The sequence below is a fragment of the Bos mutus genome, chromosome 5 (assembly GCF_027580195.1).
Source record: "Bos mutus isolate GX-2022 chromosome 5, NWIPB_WYAK_1.1, whole genome shotgun sequence".
In the NCBI taxonomy this organism is placed as follows: Eukaryota; Metazoa; Chordata; class Mammalia; order Artiodactyla; family Bovidae; genus Bos; species Bos mutus.
Window position 1 is genome coordinate 95,898,668 of NC_091621.1, and position 22,846 is coordinate 95,921,513.

The following is a 22,846-nucleotide window of genomic DNA, read 5'->3' on the forward strand; positions in this document are numbered from 1 at the left end:
TTGCTTTTTCAGAGCATCTGCAGTTCTCATTTGGACACCTTGGTTTATAAGATGGGCTCTTGTCCCCAAACACTCCCCACTCTTTAGCTGTTTCTGATGAGCCCTTTTTATCCTCCCCAACCTATGCCCACCTTGCTTCAGGTCCCCAGGAGTCAGGAAAACATCCTGATGGGTGTTTCAGAAAATATTTCACACAGAGGAGTTCAGGATCCTGGGAATCAGCCCACATTTTATTATACATTCATATGAGTTCCTGCATTTCCAAGGTTATCAGATCACATTCAGGTTAGCACTGCTGGTAACAAAACTGTACAACTACCCTGGCTTCAAAAACAAGATAGGATGATACACATTAACACTTCTTTCCCTTTAATACTGCAGGAGACAATACATCACAAAAATAAAATCACATGCCTTTTACAATCCAGTGTGAAGGCATATTATGTTAAAATTAAACCATTTGGGACATAAGGAGAATAAGAAGAGTTTCAAAGCTTAAGATGTTAACAATTTCCCCTAATGCCATCTTTCTCTTTTAACTCCCAGTTGGCACACTATCAATGCCTTGGGATGAGTGGGGCAGAGGAAAGCAGGGGATCATTTAACTGAAACTCATGGCTTCTTGGGCTACTTCTGTAAAATCTACTTAAATAACCTAAAATTCTAAAAACAGTTCATATTAACAAGGGATGGTAATCTAGAAAGCACCTGGAGGAAATTCCTCCAGTCACTGATGGAAAATATAAGCTGCAAACAGTTCATAAAAAAGGACAGCTGTATCATATCCAGAAATATATTAAGTTCTGAAAATCCATTTTCACTTTACAGAATGAAAACACTATGACCCATGTTCTGGCACTGAATCAGTTCAGAAAAACAGCTGTAACCTCTATCTGTAATATTTCTCTTGGGCTATCTTGCATAATTACAATGTAAGAGTGCAGTGACCAATATCCCAACCCCTGAAAAATAGAAGCCAAACTGAGCTAAAATAAAAACAGATTCAGTTCAGATTAGATAGGAGAAAAGTCAGATGTGTGAGAAAGCAAGAAGTTAGATTTACTTGGGTCTTTTTCCTAGATAAAAAATACTGTTACAAAATGTTCTGGACCCAGGTCCAACACAGCTGGAATGATAAGTTATTGACAATGCAAGCCCCCATCCAGAAAGACAGCATGCTTATGCAGCACCTTTCTCTTAGAAGTTCAATGTGCTTTAGCATAATTATCAATTAACTGCATAATTAAGTACATGATTCAGAAAATACTCGGACTTATTGTTAATTCCAGTGACTAAGGAGTCCCTGCCACTTGCTGCCAAGAAATTTTTGAGTCCTGAACTTACCAGGTTATGAATGAAATCAATACTCATATAGATTGATTCAAAAGAAATACTACCCCTTTCAGGGCTGAAAAATATGACAGAAGAGAGAATAAGACACTTCTTAGGAAAGCCACATCCTTAGGAAAAAACACATTATGAAAAACCAGAGCCAGTGCATATTGTACAACCCCTGAAGAAAGCCCCCAGCAGCAGGGGGATCAAGGGGAGCAGTGATGATTTTGAAACCAGAGTGACTCATAGCTAACTGTCTAACAGGAAATTCACATAGTAAAATACAGAATAAATCAACATATAGCCAAGGTTTACATTTATCTAGAAATAAATTTTATGCTTTAAAAAAAATTGCAACACACTCCAAAAAAATTTTTTTTCAGATAATTCATGTACAACAGAAGGCACTGTTATTCGCATAAATCCATTGATTCTGCATGGCAAAACCTGAGACGTGCAATTCCATCCAATCCTCTAAATCCACCTTGGTCATTCATCCTTTGGAGCATATGCTTTGTCCTTTTCAGTCCTATGATTTTGTTTTTCTTTAATTTCATACATTACAGTAGCTGCTTAAAATATATATTTCAGGGTGAGAAAGATCAAAGGGGACACAGGGGCAGAGAAAGGTGCTGCCAGAGGCCAAGTGTAACTGGCACAGCAGGTGGCGCCAACAGCAGCCCCTCCCAGCTCTACTGACCCTCTCCTTCCAGCTGACGTTCAATGTAATAATGACGTTTGGTCAGTTGGTGCTCCTTCTTTCAGTTGTTGGTGGGCATAGTCCCAAAATTAAATGCAGAGAGGACTCCTTTGTTTTCAAAGGTAAAGCCTCCCTGTTGTTCAATCTTCTTCTTTGCCTCTAGAATTTGAAGAGAAAGCAGGGAAAAGAGAAAAGTATCTAAGGTGACAAAGTTGGAAATATCCTCAAAGGAGCCAGATTCTTTAGAGTTAGCGCTGTGAAGGAATGTGAATCGTGGTATTAATTATTCTGCCCAATTGAACACTAGCCTTTAACAAACCCATGTCAGTAAGTACCATCGTCCAGGTATCTGGGGATGTGTAACCCACAGACACATAGGATATAGAGGGCCCACTGCACCACACCATTTTAACAAGGAACTTGAGCATCCTAGGATTTTGGTATTTGAGGGGAGCCCAGGAACCAATCCCCTCTGAAGATACTGAGGAATGACTGCAATTATAATCTCTATTTTGGAAAAACTGTTTGCTAAAACTGAGCAAGATAAAAACAAGGCTCAAAGCCATAGTGTCTACTCCTAAAAGGGCACACTCACTTCTCCCATCAGGAGAGGCGATACAGAATCTAGGCAGGACTGAAGTCTAAAGTCCATGCAGAAGAACCTGGGTTCTAAACTCTAGATTCCTATTCCATAATGTCTTCCACTAAAATACTTCTGTAATTACAAAATCTTCCATTAATTTTCCAGAAGTGACCATAATAATGTCTGCATAAAATAATTTCTCTAGCTCAAAAACTGAAAATCAACAAGAACCACCAACTTCTACATAAAGCCCAACAAAAAGAAATGGAGAGTATTTCATTTCTAGAAATATAAGGTCCTTATAAGAACTCATAAAATGCCTCTGGTTCACTGTTTAGATGGTTAGGTGGGTGACCCAGCTGGTTAACTCTCCTTTAGCAAGATTCATCCCACCTTTATGTCTTACCTTTGGCTCCAAAATAGGATAAAGGCATGAATAAGAACACTACTGAAGACAGATGTTAACACAGGGTGTTTTGCAAAAGTATCATAAGTGATTAAAAAGATCATAAAATAATGATAATTTCTTATTATCTTGAAAGGTTGGCCTCTAAAAACAAATTTTAGAACAGTATTTAGGTGCCACCAGGCTGGTAAAAATAAAGGCTGACTACCGACACATGCGCTCCGATCAGAAAATCATGCTGGCTGACCTGCCACTGTCCTCCGGTGCTCGGCCAATGTGTACACCTCCTGCAGCGCCCTCCTCTGATCCTCACTGAGTGGCGCCATCAGCAGTTGATACCACGCAGCATCCCGATTCTGCACAGCTGTTGTAATGCGGAGTGTTTCAGGGAAGAAGGAATGATAAGGGAGTCCAGTGACAATTATTATTTCAGATAATAACTAATGATATAACCAAATTACAATGAAATGATAACAGACAATAGGTGATAAAACTTATTCCAACAAAGAATGACTCCTGAGTACTCACTTTAGTACTCAACCTGTGGGGCTACAAGGGAAGGTTGAAGTGAAGTGAAAGTCGGCCAGTCGTGCCTGACTCTTTGCGACCCCATGGACTATATATATAATTCTCCAGGCCAGAATACTGGTGTGGGTAGCCTTTCCCTTCTCCAGGGGATCTTCCCAACCCAAGGATTGAACCCAGGTCTTCGCATTGCAGGTGGATTCTTTACCAGCTGAGCCACAAGGGAAGCCCCTTGTGGAAGGGTTGAAACACCACAAATCTCTCCTTTGCCTAGTTCTCTGCCTCCTTTGCCATCTCCTCTTCTTGGGGTTTCACTAACTATGAAAGCTCCCTAAAATCCAGATCATGGGAAACACTTTACTCACTTGTTATCATTTTCCTCAGGAATTATGCTGCCGGCACATGCCACATGCTACCTGCATCTACACCAAAACCTCAAATTTGTACCTTTAGGCAAAACTGTTCACTAAACTTCCTGGACTTTTACATTGGATAGGTCACCTGAAACTCAGCACAACTATAACCAAATTTAACATTTTACCTCTCAAACTCTCCTTGGATCTCCCCATTTCCATCACTAGTTCTTTTAGTCTCCTAGTCAACCACTGTCATACCCTCTTCCACATCCAATTCTGTGCTGCTTTCTTGATGGTTTTTACCTATATGCTTTTTTCATCAAATGCCATCCTTTCTCTCGAGGGCCCTACTTACATAAAGCAATTTCCTAACACTTGGTTCCCAAGTCTAGTCCACTTCAGTTCTTTTTGGACCTTATCAATAGATAATAGCCCTGAAAGAAACTACCACATCCCCAAGATCACTTCTTTATACAAAAACATTCAACAACACTCTAATCGGCAATGCGATAAAGACAACCTCAGTCCAGAATCCAAGGCTGGTACAATTTGGTACAATTTTACCACTTCACAGAGACTTAAGCAGTGGTCCCTATGTGCTGACTGAGCCAAAGCTGGTTGCCTGTCTCCTGAGGAGCATTTTCAAAATACATATCCTGAGATCCCACCCAAGACCAAAGAGCTTCTTTGTTGCTTATGATGAACACCCAGGTCCAGTAGCAACTGCCTTAGAGAACACCCTCTGCATTTCAATTTCCACATTTATGCTCTTTATCTTCCTCATGTTTTGGAATATCATTCCCTGGACTCTCAACCTCTTGTTCCTGCTAAATTTCAATAAAACATAGAGGTGACTCATTAATGGTATTTGTAATAAGCAATATATTGGCATACTACATAATGCCAGTATATTAGGCTACCACTACATTGTTAGTACCAAGATTACCGGGAGAAATATCAATAACCTCAGATATGCAGATGACACCACCCTTATGGCAGAAAGTGAAGAGGAACTCAAAAGCCTGTTGATGAAGGTGAAAGTGAGGAGTGAAAAAGTTGGCTTAAAGCTCAACATTCAGAAAACGAAGATCATAGCATCCGGTCCCATCACTTCATGGGAAATAGATGGGGAAACAGTGGAAACAGTGTCAGACTTTATTTTTGGGGGCTGCAAAATCACTGCAGATGGTGACTGCAGCCATGAAATTAAAAGATGCTTATTCCTTGGAAGGAAAGTTATGACCAACCTAGATAGCATATTGAAAAGCAGAGACATTACTTTGCCAACAAAGGTCTGTCTAGTCAAGGCTATGGTTTTTCCTGTGATCATGTATGGACGTGAGAGTTGGACTGTGAAGAAGCCTGAGCACCGAAGAATTGATGCTTTTGAACTGTGGTGTTGGAGAAGACTCTTGAGAGTCCCTTGGACTGCAAGGAGATCCAACCAGTCCATTCTGAAGGAGATCAGCCCTGGGATTTCTTTGGAAGGAATGATGCTGAAGCTGAAACTCCGGTACTTTGGCCACCTCATGCGAAGATTTGACTCATTGGAAAAACTCTGATGCTGGGAAGGATTGGGGGCAGGAGGAGAAGGGGACGACAGAGGATGAGATGGCTAGATGGCATCACTGACTAGATGGACGTGAGTCTGAGTGAACTCCAGGAGTTGGTGACGGACAGGGAGGCCTGGCGTGCTGCAATTCATGGGGTCATAAAGAGTCGGACACGACTGAGCAACTGAACTGAACTGAACCTTGTTAGTATTAACAACAATATTTTAGGGTTGGTGTTCAAATTGAACAAGGATGTTCAATTTAATATTCTTTATAACAGCAAAGAAACAAAAAACTGGAAATATCCTGTATGTCCATCAGTGGAAATAAGCTAAATTATGATACTGCCATAGAAATACAATGTAACTATCAAGCAACCCATATAGTGGGATTTCTTTTCATTATACCTTGTTTATAATAATTTTCCAAATATTCTCATTGGTTTATTACTTATTTTTAATTCTATAAGTTTTCTATTTATGTATCTCATTCTTATACAAGGTTATTGGTCTTATTCATTTATAGAAGGTTTCTGTAATCTGTGGATCTTACATGACAGTATTTTCTTCCAATCTTTTATGAGTACTTTAACTGTATTTCTAGTATCCTTTGCTGTAAAAAATTGGTATATTGCTTATATAGTTAAAAATTTACTCTCTTATGGACCCCATTCCTTCCCATGGGGATTATGAATTGCTGATAAGTTTATGGCCACAATTTTTAAGCAAAATATGTGAGATACTTCATTCTGTAAAAATCTTTGTTTATACCTAGAGGATGAACAATATATACAGATACTCTTGCCTTAAATCACTATTATGAGGATATCCTGCAACCTAACCCTGACATTATGCTATCTGCTCTCATTTTATGTATGTTTGGGGATTTCTATAATTAAAAATAAATACAATTTTTACAGGGAATCCTAAACCAATTTGGGGTAGACCCCCAAACAACTTCTAAAAGATGGAAATGAAAAACATATTTGATGATTCAGGGAGTAACAACATACTCAGCAAAGCTTGTGTAAAAAATTGATATTCATCCACACTATTGTCAAGGTCCAGCGGAGTACTGAATCCCTCAAGAGCAGTTTCTTCCAACACTTCTTCATCCCAGTCATCATCATCTTCCTCTTCATCTTCACCTCTTCCATTATTTGACTGCATTGCTTGAGCAGTTACATTAGTCTCCTCTTCATCACTTGAAATCTCTTCTGTGAATCCATTATTTATTCAAAAGGAATCAAATCACATAAGGACAAAAGATAAATCCAAATGAAAACAAAAATTATAAAGTGACATTCTAGAAATGGAAAAACTATCAAATAATTTTATGTAAAATTATAAAAATAAACCTTACCTTTACTATAGCTTGCTAAATTGAAAATGACTTTATCTTCCTCGTTTAAAACAATTTCTAACTATCTCTAAATCTGTGATCTAGATGAACTGTTATTACTGTTTTACTATGGCTGCTTCATATCCATTAATATAAAAATACTATTTAGCCACAGATTCCCAAATTAACCTTTTTGTAAAAAAAAAAAAGACATAAAATGATTGTGTACTCAGTGCATGTGTTTTAAACAACAGTGACCTCCCATTGAGAATGTGAGTCTCTTAACAATTAACTAAGATATTGCTGCTGCTGCTGCTGCTAAGTCGCTTCAGTGCGACCCCATGGACTGCAGCCCACCAGGCTTCTCCATCCATGGGATTCTCCAGGCAAGAACAGTGGAGTGGGTTGCCATTTCCTTCTCCAACTAAGCTATTAATAATTACCAATTGCTTGGAAATGCTCAAATGAAGAGGTCATTTCAGCTAACAGAAACAGAAACGTTTAGAAATATTAAAGAAAAATAATTAGCTACACATGGGTTAAAAAGTTGACAGCTGAACTGTGTATCTCCATAGACTGAGTTTCTATTTTCAGGGCCAGTCTGTTCCAGACAGACCAGTACTGTAAATAACTGGAAGATACTAAATGCAGGGCAAAAATCAATCTAAGAGGAAAAACCTGGAGTAAACTTAAACCAGGCATTATTAATCTAAATCTAGTTCTATAAAACATACCATATTGAAGCACGTGTATTAAGCTGCAAAATAATTTTAGGGATAAGGCAAGAAACCATAGTTTTTACCACATACAAAAAAAATTAAAAACTATATACAAAGGATAATAATAAGACAGCAAGAGATACCTTTGTTGGTTAATGGTCATACACTTAAGTAGGCAATTCAATAAGAAAGTCTGGGATATTACTAAAAAATCTTCCCTCAAGTCTTAATAATTATAAGCCAAGAGAGACCAAAGTAAGAAATTAGAAAGAGTGCAACATACTGGAAAAAAAGAATTCTGATTGCTTGAAGAAACTAATTTCAGGATTAAAGACACACACAGGTGGAAATGTAGTTTGGCGGTTTTTCTAATGTGTCTAAATGAACATCAGACCACTTGAACTTAACAGATATCTACAGGACATTAGATCCCCAAAATGGTAGAATGCACATTTTTCCAAGTGCACGTGGAGCGTTCTCTAGGACAGAACACATGCTAGGCCACAAAATAAGTCTCACCGAATGCAAAGGGATAGAAATTATATTAAGCATTTTTTCAGACCACACTATGAAACGAGAAATCAATCACAGGTAGAAAAATGAAAAACATAAACACATGAAGACTAAACAACATGCTACTAAAACACCAATGGATGAATGAAAAAATCATAAAAGAAATCAGAAAATACCTTGAGACAAATGAAAACAAAAACACAACTTTGCAAATTTAAAAACACTGCAAAATTTAGGTTTACCTCAAGAAACAAGAAAAATATCAAATAAACAGCCTAACCTACCATCTAAAAGAATAAAAAAAGAACAAACAAAGCCTAAAGTCAGAAGAAAGAAATAATAAAGTTTAGAGGGGGAAATAAATAAAATAGACCAAAAAAAAAAAATAGTAGAAAAGATCAAGAACTGTTTTTGAAAAATAAGCAAAATGTATAAGCCTTTAGTGGGAGGAAAAAAGAGAGGGCTCAAACAAATAAAACAAGAAATAAAAGAAATTGCAACTGATATCACAGAGATACCAAAAAAATTGTAGTGAATGCTACAAATAGTTATAAGCCAACAAACTGAACAACCAAGAAGGAATGGAAACATTTCTAGAGATATACAACCTTCCAAAATTGAATAAGGAAGAAACAGACAATCTAAATAAAAAGATCACTCTAGTAAATTGAATTCATAATCAAAAAACTCCCAGCAAAAAGAAGTCCATGACTGGATGGCTTAACATGAAAACTCCTCCAAATGTATAAAGAAAAGCTAATACCTGTCCTCAAACTACTCCAAAAAGCCGAAGAGGGAGGAACACTCCCAAACTCATTCCACAGTGCCACCAAAAGCAAAGACACTACCAAAAAAAAGAGAAAGAGAATTATAGGCTAATATTTCTGATGATTATCAATGCAAAAATCCTCAACAGAATTATTAGCAAACCAAATTCAACAACTTATAAAAAGGATCATACACAACAATCCAGTAAGATTTATTCCAGGAATGCAAAGATGACTCAATATCCACCAATCAATGTGATACACCACAAAAAAAAAAGAATAAAATCACATGATGATCATAATACCTACCAAAAAGCACTTGACAAAATTCAACATCCATTCGTGACAAAAATTCTCATCGAAGTAGGTATAGAGATAACATATCTCAACACAATAAAGGCTGTTTATGGCCAACCCACAGCTAACATCATATGGTACAGTGAAAGCTACAAGATTTTCCTCTAAATTCAGGAACAAGGTAAGGATGCCCACTCTTGCCACTTCTATTTAACATACTATTGGGAGGTGAGCCATGCAATCAGACAAGAAAAAGAAATAAGAAATAAAGGAATCCAAATTGGAAGGGAAGTAAAACTGTCACTATTTTCATATGCCATAATACTATATATAGAAAAGCATAAAGTATCCACCAAAAAGCTTTTAGAACTAATAAATGAATTCAGTAAAGTTGCAGAAAGAGAAATCAAGAAAACAAATCTATTTAAAATCGTATTGAAGAAAATGAAATACTTATGAATGAACTTAACTGAGGGAAGTGAAAAGACCTATACTCTACAATGGAAGAAAATACCAAAAAATGGAAAGATATCCTGTGTTCATGGATTGGAAGAGTTAATATTGTTAAACTATCCATACTACCAAAGCAATCTATAGATTTAATGTTTATCAAAATACCCATGACACCCTCCACAGAATTAGAACAAATTGTCCTAAAATTTATATGGAACCACAAAAAACCCTTAACTGTCAAAGCAATCTTGATGAAAAAGAACAGGGTTGGAGATATCATGTGCTTTAACTTCAGACTATCCTATAAAGCCACAGTAATCAAAACAGTATGGTAATGGCACAAAAACAGACACATAGATCAACAGGAAACAATTAAAAGCCCAGAAATAAACTTCTATATTTGGAGTTGATTCACCTACCACAAAAGAAGCAAGAATACACAATGGAAAATATCAGTTTCTTCAATAATAAGCATATTGGAAAAACTGGACAGCTACATGTAAAAGAATGAAACTAGAACATTTTCTCACATCATAGATAAAAATAAACTCAAAATGGATTAAAGACCTAAATGTATAACTAGAAACCATAAAACTACTAGCAGAAAAACAGAACACTCTTTGATATAAATTGCAGAAATATTTTGGGGGTTCTGTCTCCTAAAGCAAAGGACATAACAACAAAAACAAATGGAACCTAATTAAACTTAAAAGTTTTGGGGCATCAAAGAAAATCATTAATAAAATGAAAAGACAACCAATAAGTGCAAGAAATGATATAATATGATAGGGGTTAATACTCAAAATATATAAATACCTCATACAACTCAAATGTCAAAAAACCAACTGACCCAATTAAAAAATGAGCAGAAGACCTGAATAGGCATAAAAGATATTCAACATGGCTAATCACTAGAGAAATGCAATTCAAAATCACAATGAGATATCATCTCACCCCTCTCAATAAGAATGGCTATCAACAAATAACAAATGTTGGCAAGGATATAAAGAAAAGGGAACCCTTGCGTACTGTTGGTGGGAATGTAAACTCGTACAACCCTTATGGAAAACTATGAAAAGTTTCTCAAAAAACTAAAAATATGATCTAGCAATTTCACTCCTGGGTATATATACATATATTAAAAAATAACTCAAAAAGCTACACACACCCCCCAATGTTCACAGCAGCATTATTTACAACAGCCAATATAAGGAAGCAATGCAAATGTCCATCAACAAATGAATGGATAATGAAGATGTGGTGAGATATACAGTGGATTAGTACTCAGCTATAAACAAAGAATGACATCTTGCCATTTGCAACAAAATGGGATAGACCTAAAGGATATTATGCTTAATGAAGTAAGTCAAACAAAGATAGACAAGTTCTATATGTTACATTTAAATATGGAATATAAAAAATGAAAGAAACAAATGAATATAAAACAGACTCACAGATACAGAGAAATAACTAGTAGTTACCATTAGGAAGGGGGAAGTGGAGGGCCAAGAGTAGGAGATAAGAGGTACAATCTTAAGTTTTAAAAAAATAAGCTACAAGGATATATTGAACAGCACAGGGAATATGTTAATATAATAACTTTAAACAGTGTAATCTATAAAAACAGTGAATCATTATATATGCTGTACATCTGAAACTAAAGACCTAAATGTATAACCAAAAATATAATATTGTAGATCAACTATACTTCAATGGGAAATAGATAAATAAAGTTATGAACTGTTTATTTCTGGAATTTTCCATTTAACATTTTTAGACAACTGAAATCATAAAACCAAAATTGTGGTAAGAAGGGACTACTATAATTCAGTCGATCAAACTCAAAATATTTGTTAAACATGTAGCAAGCCAAGAAATGTAAATCTATTTAATGTTTCTAAATAGACTAAAACTCAAAGAAAACACATACTCAAAAAAATCAGTTCTAACATTCACTGCAATTAGAACACTTTACCATTTTCTTCTATATTGGCTTTATCTGCTTTTGAGTGATCCTCCCGGTTTACCAGTTGTCTGGTAGCGCAGACCTGCTTTAGTCCAAGGAAAAGGAAAAGAATTGAGGGCACAATCTGTCCCACCACAGCATCTACTGCAGGAGGTCGATTTTGCAATTCCAAAAGGATACTCAGTCCTATTATACACATCTTCCGATCATGATGCCTACAAATCATAAAAGGGAAAAAAGTGTGCACATGAGAAATAAGAAAAATTTCTGAAGAAATTACAAAAAGGAACATCCAAGTTGTGCTCTAAGGTTCATTCACTGGAGCTACACAGAGGTAAAACCATTTTGTACTATATGAATTCCTATGCAAATCAAGTTTTGCAAACCAATTCTCATCATCAAAGACCTATGGGAGCCTACAATTGATATGATGAATCTTGCTGTAATATCAATTTATGATTAATACAAATGCTGCAACTGGGCCTTGACAAAACAAGTTTTATTAAAGCAAGAATACCTGTATATGACAGCATAAAATTCCTATCCAGTGAAAAAATAAAAGTCCCTTAGACTTTGATTCATTGTACTGGTCTACAAGGTACACTATACTGTATACTAATCCCCCAGGTGCCAAAAGCTAGTCTAAAAATCTCAACGTCTAATAAGCTGAACTTAATGCGGGCATGCTCAGTTACTCAGCCATGCCCTATTCTTTCAGGTCCCATGGACTGTAGCCTGCCAGGCTCCTCTGTCCATGGAACATTCCAGCCAAGAATACTGGAGTGGGTAGCCATTTCCTGCTTCAGAGGATCTTCTCAACCCCGGGATGGAACCCAGGTCTCCTGTGCCTCCTGCATTGGCAGGTGGATTCTTTACCACTGCACCACCTGGAAAGCCCTGCTGAACTTAATAGCTGCAAGTAAATCTATTAAATGTTCTGTGCTATAAAATAAGATAAGGAAAACTTAATTCTGAAGGAAAAAAAGTTTGACCAATGGTGGAGCTAGTGGTAAAGAACTCACCTACCAATGCAGGAGACATAAGATACCCAGGTTCAGTCCCTGGGTTCAGAAGATCACCTGGAGGAGGGGATGGAAACCCCTTCCAGTATTCTTGCCTGGAGAATCCAATGAACAGAGGAGCCTAGCAGGCTACAGTCCATAGGGTCGCACAGAGTCAGACATAACTGAAGCGATTTAGCAAATACACAATATACATTACAAAGATTTTTACATGAATGCTTCTAAATTGTTTAAAACTAAAAATATTAAGAATGAAAAGGTTACTGTATTAGTGTAACATTCACACAGACATGAATAAAAAAATTTACTGGCAGTAATTCAAAATTAAATATACAACAAAAAAAGTGAAGTGTTAGGTCACTCAAACATGTCCAACTCTTTGAGACCCCATGGACTGTAGCCCACTAGGCTACTCTGTTCATGGGATTCTCCAGGCAAGAATACTGGAGTGGGTAGCCGTTCCCTTTTCCAGGGGATCTTCCTGACCCAGGGATCAAATGCCAGTCTCCCACATTGCAGGCAGATTCTTTACTGTCTGAGCCACCAAGAAAGCCCCAATATACACCATGTGCTCCTCAATATACAACAAACCTAACAACAAATATAGCTTCTGTTATTCTTCATTATTTCCATTGCTTGATTCCAGTTACCAATGCCAAAGCAGTGTACTATAACAGGTGCTGTGCTTGGCCTGATGACTTTCTCATTAATGCAGCTCTACCTAGTAGTGTACACCAAGGGTCAAATGGATTACAGTACAAAAGACGATTACTGAGTGGGGCTCTGAAGAATCCAAGGGAGCACAATCCACACATGCCCAATCTATATAATTGCTGAGACACCTTCTATTTTTGGGAAATTGCTTATAGATGCTACTAACTGTGTAACTGGGCTTCCTTGGTGGCTCAGTGGTACAGAATCTGCCTGCCAATGCAGGAGAAGTGGGTTCAATCCCTGGGTCAGGAAGATCCCCTGGAGAAGGAAATGGCAACCCACTTCAATATTCTTGTCTGGGAAATCCCAGGGACAGAGGAGCCTGGCAGGCTATAGTCCATGGGGTGGCAGAAGAGTTGGACATGACTAAATGACTAAGCAACAACTATATAACTGTGAATGACTAAATCTCTACTCTGTAAACCTTTGTCAGATATAACTAAGTACAATTTCTTTCTAAAGTATGCTCTTCCTTTCAAAGTATTAGTAAGAAATCTAAATCCGGGACAAATTCTAGTCTCCTATATGTAGAAAAATTAGAATACACATAGCAGCTTTTAAGTATGTTTCCCTATTCCTTTTCCACCATCCTAATTCAGGCCTCCACCATCTCCCCATCACTTGGTAATATTCTAACTATTCCTGCTGGAATTATTTCCCCCTCAGTAAATTTTTCTAAATGATATCGTACAAGACGTAAAAAGAACACTAGTTATTTCTAAATTAATCAGCAGTCTCTCAAATTCTAACACAACAGGGTCACTTATATGTGTGGGGTCACCTGAGGTGGGTATATAACTATGACTTAGGATCTCACTTTTCCTACGTTGGAAAGCTAGGAAAGTGCTTCACACAAAGCTGAACTCTCCTACCAGGATAGGACCTGGACTATAGCTAACAATCCTCTGATTTCACATTTGAGAACAGGCTTCCTTGAGGTTTTCATATTTTTACCAGACTAGTACTTTCCTTAGAAACATGACTCCATTTAGAATGTTGTTACCCAGAGACACTTAAAGTCAAGGAACCCAAGTAGACACTTAATTCTTGTTGCCAAGACATATAACGATACACGTAAGTCAAAAACAAGTGAAGAAGGGTAATAAATCTAATTTTCAGAGTCTGTGTTCTTTTCCACTAGATTATACTCCTGAAACACATTCTTAATTCTCTAAAAATTAAATATTATGTTAACAACACACTAAAAAATTCTTAAGATATAAAAACTATCTTTCAATATGCTATTATACATGCATATTACAAGTCACCTTTCCAAGAATAGAAATGCAGTGTAAAATCAAAAAGACACAGACCCAAGAAAACAATCTGTATCATTCATCCACTGATTTATAAATTGTACAGTTACAGGTCCAGGGTTGTGAGGCAACTGAATTCGTTCTAAAGTATGTAGCAGCAAATCAGGGTTGTAGTACAAGGCAGCAATTGCAACCTGAAGACACATAGTACGAAGCTCACTAGTTTTGACCCCTCGGGTTAATCTCTCCAAAACAAGTTGAACGAAGAGTGGAATGCACTAGAAGAAAAAAGAAAAAGAGAAATCAAGTAACTTTTACAGAAAACTGAATGCTGGTAAAGTGTAATCATTAAATAAGATACTCTTAAAGACAATAGAACTCGCTAGTTTAAATCATTTTCAGAATTATTAAACTCAGAGAGATTAAATGACCAAAAAAGGTCCTAGAGCAGTACCAAAATGTCTCCTTTCCTTTTAACTGAAGATTACAGTTAGATGAAGGTTGTCCTACAAGAATACACAATCAAAAAACTGCAATAATCCAAATGTAGACTCAGTCATTTCCATGTTTAAGTTAAAATGACTAGGATGGAATTTTTCTTTGATAAATCAAATTGGAAATACACTTGACCCTTGAACAAAATGGGTTTGAACTATATGGATCCATTTAAATGCAGATTTTTTCAACAATTAATACTACAGTTCTACACTATCCATGGTTAATTAAATTCAGATAGGGAGAAATCATGTATACAGAGGGCCAACTAGAAGTTATACACGGATTTCTAACTGCACAGAAGGTGAGCACCTCTAACTCCTGCATTGCTTAAGAATCAAGTGCAAAAAAAAAAAAAAAAGAGAGAGAGACTTAGAATAAGCATGATGTGATCAGAATTTCTCTTGAGGAAAAAAAATTCCCAAAAAAGTCACAGGGATATAACATATAACATGGTTTGCTGTTGTTCAGCCACTAAGGTGTGTCTGACTCTTTGCAATTGCATGGACTGCAACACCCCAGGTTTCCCTGTCCTTCACTATCACCCAGAGTTTGCTCGAACTCATGTCCATTGAGTTAATGATGCCATCCAACCATCTCATCCTGTCACTCCCTTTTATTTCTGCTCTCAATGTTTCCCAGCATCAGGGTCTTTTCCAATGAGTCAGCTCTTTGCATCAGGTGGCAAAAATATTGTAGCTTCAGCTTAAGCATCAGTCCTTCCAGTTGAATATTCAGGGTTGATTTCCTTTAGGACTGACTGATTTGATTGTGCTTTCCAAGGCACCCTCAAGAGTCTTCTTCAGCACAAATCAAAAGCATCAATTCTTTAACACTCAATCTTCTTTATGGGCCAACTCTCACATCCGTACATGACTACTGGAAAAACCAAGCTTTGACTATATGGACCTTTGTCGGCAAAGTGATCTCTCTGCTTTCTAATATGCTATCTGGGTTACATCAAGCAAAATGCTGAGCTGAATGACTCACAAGCTAGAATCAAGATTGCCAGGATAAATATCAACAACCTCAGCTATGCAGATGATACCACTCTAATGTTAGAAAGTGAAGAAGAACTAAAGAGCCTCTTGATCAGGGTGAAAGAGGTGAGTAAAAGAGCTGGCTTAAAACCCAACATTCAAAAAACTAAGATCATGGAATGCAGTCCCATCACTTCCTGGCAAACAGATGGGAAAAAAGTGGAAACAGTGACAGATTTTATTTTCTTGGGTTATAAAATCACTGCAGACAGTGACTGAGGCCACGAAATTAAGACGCTTCCTTCTTGGGAAAAAAGCCTATCAGGCTCCTCCATCCATGGGATTTTCCAGGCAAGAGTGCTAGAGTGGATTGCCATTTCCTTCTCCAGGGGATCTTCCCGACCCAGGGATCAAACCCGGGTCTCCCGCATTGCAGGCAGACGCTTTACCATCTGAGTCACGAGGGAAGCCCATGACAAACCTAGATAGTGTATTAAAAACTAGAGATATCACTTTGCCAACAAAGGCCCACATAGTCAAAGCTATATTTTTCTAGTAGTCATGTACAGATGTGAGAGTTGGTCCATAAAGAAAGCTAAGTGCTGAAGAATTGATGCTTTCAAACTGTGGAGCTGGAGAAGACTCTTGAGAGTCCCTTGGACAGCAAGGAGATCAAACCAGTCAATTCTAAAGGAAATCCGTCCTGAATATTCACTGGAAGGACTGATACTCAAGTTGAAGCTCCAATACTTTAGCCACTTGATGTAATGAGCAGACTCATTGGAAAAGACCTCGATGATGGGAAAGATTGAAGGCAGGAGGAGAAGGGGGAGACAGAGGATGAGACCATTGGTTGGCATCACCAATTCAATAGACATGAGTTTAAGCAAACCCCAGGAGATACTGAAGAACAAGGAAGACTGGCATGCTGCAGTCCATGGGGTCACAAAGAGCTGGACACAACTTAGCAAGAGAACAACACTACTACTTAAGAAGGTTGAGGAGATAACGAATGTAACTATTTGCTTATTTTTTTTAATGAAAGTATGAACTAAAACTGGGGTTGGGGGAGATGGAAATAGGGAAAGACAGTAATGGTAGAGTGGACAGGGATGGAAGCTAGATTTTTCTGAATATACATTGAATATACATTGTTTTTTATAAACCAGACTTTAGACTATGCATATATTTTATTTATTCATAAAAAAATTTAAGCAATCCCTAGGAGTTAAAATAAAATGAATAATCAAACAGGGATTATTCTAAATTACTTTAAAATTTGTGACTTGACATGTTTGGCTATAAATATTCCTAGAATATACCCTTGAGACAAAAACAGCTACTAAAAAATCTTAAATACACCTGTTTAAGACAATGTAATCACATGTTTGTGACAATGCTGGTATAACTTTACACTGACACTGTGTATATACTTTTTATTATTATTTTTAAGTGGAGAATGATTACTTTATGATGTTGTGTTGGTTTCTGCCATATATCAACATGAATCAGCCACAGGTATACATTGTTTCCTCCCTTCTGAACCTCCCTCCCATCTCCCATCTATCCAATCCCTCTAGATTGTCAGAGTACCAGGATGAGCTCCCTGTGTTACACAGCAACTTCCCATTTGCCATCTATTTTACATATGGTAATATGTATGTTTCCATACTACCTCTCAATTCATCCCACCCTGTACTTCCCCCACTGTGTCCACAAGTCTGTTCTCTATGTCTGTGTCTCTACTGCTGCCCTGCAAACAGTCTCATCAATACATCTTTCTATATTCCATATATATCTATTAATATTCAATTTGCTTTTCTCTTCCTGACTTACTTCACTCTGTATAACAGGCTCTAGGTTCATCTACCACATTAGAATTGCCTCAAATTTGTTCCTTTTTATGGCTGAGAAATAGTCCATCATATATATGTACCACAACTTCTTTATCCATTCATCTTTATCCATGATGGACATCTAGGTTGCTTTGATGTCCTGGCTATTGTAAATAGTGCTGCTGTGAACACTGTGGAACACACATCTTTTAGAATTGTGGTTTTCACAGGGTATGTCTAGTAGTGGGATGCTGGTCATATGGCAATCTTATTCCCAGTTTTTTAAGAAGTTTCCATACTCTCCATAGTGGCTGCATCAATTTACATTTCTACCAACTGTGCAAAAGGGTTCCCTTTTCTCCACATTGTCTCCAGCATTCACAGTTTGTAGATTCTTTGATGATAGCCATTCCAACTGGTGTGAGGTGATATCTCATTGCAGTTTTAATTTGCATTTCTCTAAAAATAAGCAATGTTGAGCATTTTTTCATGTGTCTATTTGCCATCTGTATATCTTCTTTGGAGAATGTCTATTTAGGTCTTCTTCCCATTTTTTTTTTTTTTTTTTGGAGAAGGAAATGGCTCTTTTGATTGGGTTGTTTGTTTTTCTGATATTAAGCTGCATGAACTGCTTGTATATTTCAGAGATTAATCCTTTATGAGACTCTATACATTAATACATATTAGTGGGATAAAGTAAATGAGTAATTATGATGAAAACAAGGATTCTGGGTTTAGGGGATATTGATTAGGATCAATTTGGTTAAATAAAAATAATGTAGTCTTGAATTTGAACTGGAAATATCCATGTCTTCTAATAATGCATTAGTCTTAAAATAATATAGCATGTATTTCCTGGTTCTCTTTTCTGGAAATAATGACCAACTCAATAGCAGAGGCTATCCCTTCTGCTTATAGTCCTGGAATACCATATCCCAGGGTAGGGCAGGAAATGTACAAGATGAACCTGGAGCATCTAGTCACACCAGATAGCAGAAAATTCCCAAACACTACTAGAGTCAGGTCAAAAGCACTCATATGGCAAACTCAAGAAGCTCCCACTAGCCAAGGCTGAAAGAACTCTGTGTGCCTGAAACATTCTGAAGTATTATTTTAGTATTATTTGAACTTACAGATTTAAATGAAACACATCAAATAAATGTGAATCTGTAAGTTCAAGTAATACTAAAATCCAAAAACAAAAAAACCCAAAACATCTCACTGGTCATCTTTGGAAGATGCTAGGAAACAAATTTATTGCCTCAGTCATGATAAATAAAGAGAAATACTCAAACTGTTCCTCAGAGGAACCTAATAAATTGATGAGAAAACACTTTTCTTCATAGAAATATTTCTACTCATAAATGAAGAAAGAATTACAGAATTAAAATATCATCACCATCAGCACTAAGATCATAAGATGAGAAACAACCAGACATCTGTGCCTCCTGGTAGGAACACACACCACCACCTATGAAGCATTCTTGCCAAAAAAATCACAAATAAATCTTACCAAAATATCTAGATATAACTACCAATTTATAGGAAATACTGAGGAATTTAATTCCAAGGTGTTATAATCTTTCAGCACAGTAGTGCTAACCTCACTAAGATTAGAAAGTAAGCTAACTCAACTTTCTGACATAGAAATGCTTGGATACCAACTTTTCAATCCCTCTGACAATCCAGTTTTAGAAGTAGAAATCCACAGTATTACACCTGAAATTCTTATTTGCTAACTTCAAATGAGTCTATCCAACTAAAAGCAATTCCTTTACTCAATTTTTCTTTACTAGACTTACTAGACTTCTCCAAACTGAAATTCCAACTTTCTTCATTTCTTAACAATTCTAACTAAGAAGATAAAGCCATTGGACTTAAGTTTTGACATCCCTTCTTTCTACCTCAAGACACATCTCTGTATCAGCATTATCTAAGGTGGAAATAAGAACATATTTTGAGATGAATGAATATGAACATATACCAAAACTTATTAATGTAGTTAAAGCAGCAGTTAGAAGGAAATTTATAGCTATCAATCTCTATAATAAAAAGCAAGAAAGATCTCAATCTAATAACCTAAATTTCCACCTCAAGACTCTGGGAAAAGAAGAGCAAGCTAAACTCAAAGAAAGTAGAAAAGACTAAATTATGAGGATTAAAGCAAAAACTAATGAAATAGCAAACAGAAAAACAAGAGAGAGAAAAATCATAAATTGGTTCATTGAAAAAATGAACAAAATTGACAAATTTTTACTTGAAATAACAAAAGGGGAAAAAAGAGAAAGAAAGAGAAGATGATAATTACTAAAATCAAAAACAAACAAGGTCATTACAAAAAGATAACAAAATATTATGAACTGCATGCCAACTAATTAGATGAAATGGACAACTTCTAAGAAAGATGCAAACTTCCATATTAACTCAAAAAGAAATAGAAATACAAGTAGACCTATAACAATTAAGAGATTGAACTGGTAATTTTAAAACTACCCACAAAATAACCTCAGGCAAAGATGGCTTCACTGCTATATTCTAACATTTAAAAAACACCAACCTTCATAAATTCTTCCAAAAAATAGAAGAGGAGGGAGCCCTTCCCAACTCATTCCACGAGCCCAGCATAACACTGATTCCAAATCCAGACAAAGATATCACAAGAAAAAAAATTACAGATCAATATCTCCTATAAATATAGACACAAAAAGTTATAAAAAATACCATCTAACTGAATCTAGAAATATATAAAAAGGATCATATTCCATGATCAAGTAGGATTTACACCAGGAATTCAATGTTGATTTAACATGTGAAAATCAACAAATCCACCATATTAAAAGAACAAAAACCATATGATCATCTCAAGAGAGGCAAAAAAGCATCTGACACTCCTTCATGATTGAAACACTCAACAATCCAGGAGTAAACAGGAACGCACTCAATCTGATAAAAGACAGCTATGAAAAACCCACAGCTAACACTAGACTTAATGGTGAAAGGAATGCTTCCCTACCTAAGATTAAGAACAAGACAAGGTGTCACCATACCAATCACCCTTGCACTGAAGGTTCTAGCCAAGGCAACTAGGCAAGAAAAGTAAAAAAAAAAAAGCACCCAGGTTTGAAAGGCAAAACTCTATCTGCAGATGAGATGACCTTGTATACAGAAAATCCAAAGAAATTCTCTGAAACTCTATTAAAACTAATAAACAACTTTGGCAAAGTTGCAAGAAACAAGATAAATATACCAAAATATGTATTTCTAAACACAGGCAATAAACAACTTGAAAATAAAATTAAGAAAATAATACCATTTACAACAGCATTAGAAAGGATAAAATATTTTAGGAAGATTTTAACAAAAGAAATGTACTTGAAAACTACAAAACATTTTTGAAAAAAACTAAAGATAACCTAAATACAAGGAAAAGGAAAGACATCCTATGTTCAGGGATTGAAGTATTCTCAAAGTGACAATACTCCCCAAAGTGATCTAAAGATTTAGCACAATGCCTTATCACAATTCCAGCTGTCTTCTTTCCTTAAACTGACAAGTCAGTCCTAAAATTCATATGGAAATTCAAGGGTCCAGATTAGCTAAAAGAATCTTATACAGGAAAACCGGAGGACTTAAACTTCCTAATTTCAAAAACTTGCTACAAAGCTACAGTAATAGTGCAATCCTGGATTAAGGACAAAAAAATTCATCAAAACTGAATTAAAGTCCACAAATACATCCTCCCATTTATAGTGAATAGATCTGACAAGTGTGCCAGGACATTTCAACAGGGAAAGAACAGTTTTTCAACAAATAGTGCTCCTAGACACCTTGACATCTACATGTAAAATGATGACTTTGTACCTTTTCCTCACACCATCTACAAAAATTAACTCAAAATGAATTAAAGACTTAAATATTAGAGCTAAGACCATAAGTCTCTTAGAAGAAAATGGAAATTTTTTGTAAATTTGAATTTAGCAATGATTTCTTAAATATGATGACAACCACAACAACAAAAAAATAAATTAGACATCATCAAAATTAACTTTCCTGTGCTTCAAAGGACATCAAGAAAGTGATAACACAAAAATTGGGAGGAAATTTTTACAAAGTACATATCTGATTAGGAACTTGAGTTTAGAATATATACAAAGAATCCCTAGAACTCAAAAACAAATAAACTAATCAAAAATAGGCCAAAAAATCTGAATAAACATTCTTCAAAAAAATACAAACAGCCACATGAAAAGATGCTATCATAAGCCATCTGGGAAAATGCAAACCAAAACCATGAAATATCACTACTAGGATGGCTATAACAAAAAGACCAACCAAGTGTTAGTGAAGATATGGAGAAATTAGAACTCTCATTCACTACTGGTAGGAACAGGAAATGGTGCAGCTACTTTGGAAAAGTTTGGCAGTTCCTCAAATGGTTAAACACAGAATTACCACTCCTATATATATACATATATAAACATATATACCAAGAGAAACGAAGACATGTCCACACAAAAATCAGCATACAAATGTTCATGTCAACATTGTTCACAATAGCCAAAATGTGTAAATAAGAAAAATGTCCATCAATTGACAATTAGCTAAAATAAATGTGATACAATCGTATGATGAAATATTTATCAATTAAAAGAAATACAGAATTATCAATTAAAAGAAAGTAGAATAATGGTTGCCTAGGGTTGAGGGTCATTTAGGTGAAATGAGAAATAACTACTAAAGGGCACAGAGTTTTCTCAGGGGTAGTGACGAAATATTCTGAAAACTGACGGTGATAATAGTTGTACAATTTGGTGACTATATTAAAAACCAGTGAAGCATAAACTCTAAATGACTGACTGGATGGTATATAAATTATATCTCAATAAAGCTGTTATACAAAAATACATGGAGTAAATATTACAGAATTGGAAAAAAAAACTCTACACTTATACTTGAACATTTTTCTCAGTAACTGAATATCATACCACAGTTGTATCAAAAACTGAATTAATCTTATTAAAAATATATAT

General features: G+C 36.1%; 1 protein-coding gene across 3 annotated transcripts in view; it reads right to left on the reverse strand.

Annotated features, from left to right (window-relative positions):
• Nucleotides 1-202: 202 nt before the first annotated feature.
• IPO8 (importin 8) overlaps nt 203-22,846 on the reverse strand; it is a 65,850-nt gene continuing 43,206 nt past the window's right edge. For all 3 annotated transcript variants that reach the window (XM_070371269.1, XM_070371268.1, XM_070371270.1), the window contains 5 exons: nt 14,564-14,784; nt 11,524-11,729; nt 6,471-6,674; nt 3,272-3,388; nt 203-2,194 (listed from right to left, as the gene is read on the reverse strand). In XM_070371269.1, coding sequence (XP_070227370.1) covers nt 2,097-2,194; nt 3,272-3,388; nt 6,471-6,674; nt 11,524-11,729; nt 14,564-14,784 — 846 coding nt within the window. In that variant the 3' untranslated portion in view covers nt 203-2,096. The remainder of the gene's footprint in view (nt 2,195-3,271; nt 3,389-6,470; nt 6,675-11,523; nt 11,730-14,563; nt 14,785-22,846) is intronic.